Genomic DNA, 3478 nt, shown 5'->3' with positions numbered 1-3478 from the left:
AAGTTTATTTACGTTAGTTACGTATACTTTATTTATTTTTATTATTATAGTATATATATATATATATATATATATATATATATATATATATATATATATAAGTAATTTTCTGTATATTTTAATTACAACTTTTTTATTGGAAAAATAGTTATGCCGTTCAAGTATTTGCTATTTCTTTCTTTAAAACTTAAAAGATATCCATGCTAATTAGTCTATACTTTTATTAAGATGTTAATTCAAATATGAAAAAAATTAAATGACTGTGCAAGTGCAAGAATAGTTTAATATTATTTTCCCTACAATCTTGGTCATAAAATAGTAATTATATTTCATCTACAAAAATAAAATATAACCACATCGAAATCAGCAGTCTATGGAAACTGGGTAAGTCATAAGAGCATTCAGTTATTTTTACTCCTCAAAAGGCATGAGTACGAAGGGAAAATTACTTTCTCTCTGTCATGCATTAAGTACATCATCAATAAATAATTCAGTAAATTAAATTATTTATTTAGCTATAATTAAAACAGTTCAGATGTAAAGTGAATTTCATTCATGGCTTTATAGTTAATTTGTCTGCTTTATCCAATGTTAGAAATAATCAAAGTAGTTAATTTGGTTTAATGTATAGTTCTTGTAAATATTTAAATACATCTATAAAAAAAGGCAAGTCTTTAGTGGTAACATAATAATATTCCATACGAAGCGGGAAAATTTACATCTCTAATAAGTAAGATATTATTCATAATTAGTGATTTTTTACAATTTGCCCATATTTATATGTATTCTTTGGCTGGATATAGACTTGACCTCTACTTTGTTGATTCTGCCATGTATAATACTGGCAAGGTAGTAATTGCTTTTATGTGAACTTTGTCTCTATATATGTAGGTAAAACTACATGTCAAACAAAGATAATATACTCTTAGTAGAGGAACTATGCAATAGGTTTACGATGTTTAATGATCTATTAGTACTGACCAATTTAATTTACTGTATTTTTTTCATTTCTACAGATCTATCATCACTTTGAATTACCCGACAATCAATCTGAAAGCATCTTTGTTGTCGTGAGACCTGTAAGAATACAGCACAAAAAACAAACAACAAGAAAAGCATGCTGCTCTTTATAACGCTTCAAAGATCTTGTCGCAAAAACAGTTATAAAAGTTGCCATGTAGTTTAACGTCGAACATTTATCCGCGTAAAAATTGTTATTAATTTAAAATTTGACCTTGGTAATTATTCTCTCAATGAACATCAATATAGCAGTCATAGGTTTATTTTTGTGCCTTGGTGTTATACAAGTCGAAAGTTTTTTCTTTTCGACGTTCGGTGGAATGAATCTTATAGTAGCTCCAATAATTACACCCATAAATATTTCATTTCCGCTAGATGGAGCTGTGGCACTAGGCGCATTCCGAGTTGCAATCGTAAGTATGAATAGTAATACCATAGAATTTGCTGTTTTAAGTGTGGTTGCGAGTTTTTTACTTACATGAAAAAATGACGTAATATTCATTCTGTATTTTGAGAGTCATTGTAATTTATTCATAAATGAGGTCAAATTCTCATAAAGAGTTCAAATGTGATTTATACAAAATCAAACGGAAGTTGAACAAAATTTAAATTACACAAGTATGAAGAAACTTTGAAACTGAAAGGTCAGCAGATATACAATGAATCAATTGAACATATTCATAATTCAGCCTAGAAAATATCTTACATATTAATTTAGCCGATACCAATGTATGAAGACTCGTTTGACTTTTGTGCTTTCCTCAAGTGGGACCTACTCGAAGTACAATACTCCACAAGCAAGTTTTCTACAAGGAGTAGTAGTTGGTCCCACACTATTCGTCACGTATGTCAGCGCCATGCCTATGACGGGCCGAAATTCTTATTTCTGTTCAAAGTTTGCTGCTGATATGGCTATTTGGAAGAGTTTCCCAAATTCAAAAACAGAAGCATACAACATAACAACCTCTGTTAAATCTCAATTACAAAGACCTCAAAACTACATAATGACTAAGGCTTATAGAGTATCACAATCAATGAACCAAATTTTCCTACATAACTAATAAAATACCCTGATTTTGTCAGGTTCCTAACCAACTCACTCGAATGTTTTAATACAGCTATATCAGACACATTGAACCTAGTCTTAAGTACCTTTCTTTTATTAATGTTATTAATATTGTTACGACAGTGGAAGTCACGTGACGCTAGTAACACGTCATGAGATTCTAGAAGGGTCGTGTCTGTTCTGGCAACTCTCGTCTTCTCTACGCGCCTTCTATTTTTTATATATATAAGCCGGCAAATGAAGTGACGGTATAGTAGATAATTGCAGACAGACAGAGTCAAGCGCGGTGTTAATGTGCGTGAATCGTTGTGAATTATAGCGTGTGTTTAAGTTAAAGGACTGGGGAAATTAAGTGTATTGCAAAGTTGTATTGAGATGGAATGAACTAGTTTTATTTAAGAAAAGACTTGTGTCGCTGAAGTTTCTTCGGAAATAAATTATACGGAAAATTAACAAACGAACAGAGACGTAACAAATTTGTGTCAGGAGTGGGATTGAAGAAAAAGAAGATGGAAACGAGAAGTGGCAAATCAAACTACAGCTTAGCAGATTTGATAGCACCAATACAAGAACAGCAAAAGAAACAAGAAGAACGAGAAAAGAAACAAGAAGAAAGATTACAGCAGTTGTTGGAGGAAAAAGAAAAGAAAGAAGAAGAACGAGAAAAGAAACAAGAAGAGAGACAACAGCAGTGGCAAGAAAACCTGCAACAGTGGCAGCTCGAACAGCAAAATAAACAAAAGAGATTACAACAGCTGTTGGAGGAAAAAGAAAAGAAACAAGAAGAACGAGAACATAAACAAGAAGAGAGACTACAGCAGTGGCAAGTGGAAAAAGAAAGGAAACAAAAAGTACAAATGGAAAACATTAGTAAATTTCAAAGCGAATTAAATACACTAAAGGATGGTTTATTGTCTTTTACACAAGGAGGATACATTAACCATCGACTTAATCACCCCACACAACGGCAAGCCCCTTCCAGACCCCGCAGCTAAACCCTAATGCAAACATCTTCAGTCCTGTTAGAAGTCACATCTCAGATATGAATGTCAGCAATAGGGGTTATCTAGTACAAAGGAAACCACAGGAATTCGATGGGAAGGCACTGTGGGAAGCATATAGAGCACAATTTCAGCTCCTTGCAGACATGAATGGGTGGATAGAGGAGCAGAAAGCAGTATATCTGGCAACGAGCTTGGAGGGACAACCACTAGAAATACTTGAACAGTTGTCAGCAGACGACAGGCACAACTATAGAGCACTTGTAGCTGCTCTAGAACTTAAGTATGGGACCCAAAATCAGTCTGAAGTCTACAGGGCTAGGTTTAGGACGAGAGTCCATGCTAAAGGGGAGAGCTTGCAAGAGCTGGCACAGGACTTGGAAAGTATGGC

At 33.5% G+C, this 3478-nt stretch overlaps 1 protein-coding gene across 1 annotated transcript in view; it reads left to right on the top strand.

Moving 5' to 3' along the window:
• The first annotated feature begins 990 nt into the window (after window positions 1-990).
• Window positions 991-3478, top strand: part of LOC106475082 — a 14699-nt gene continuing 12211 nt past the window's right edge. The window contains exon 1 of the mRNA XM_022379290.1: window positions 991-1433. Within this exon, the coding sequence (XP_022234998.1) occupies window positions 1254-1433 (180 nt within the window). The 5' untranslated portion in view covers window positions 991-1253. The remainder of the gene's footprint in view (window positions 1434-3478) is intronic.

The sequence above is a fragment of the Limulus polyphemus genome, unplaced genomic scaffold, assembly GCF_000517525.1.
Source record: "Limulus polyphemus unplaced genomic scaffold, Limulus_polyphemus-2.1.2 Scaffold8060, whole genome shotgun sequence".
NCBI lineage: Eukaryota > Metazoa > Arthropoda > Merostomata > Xiphosura > Limulidae > Limulus > Limulus polyphemus.
Note: the sequence above shows the minus strand (reverse complement) of the source record. Positions and strands in the feature narration are given on the sequence as shown.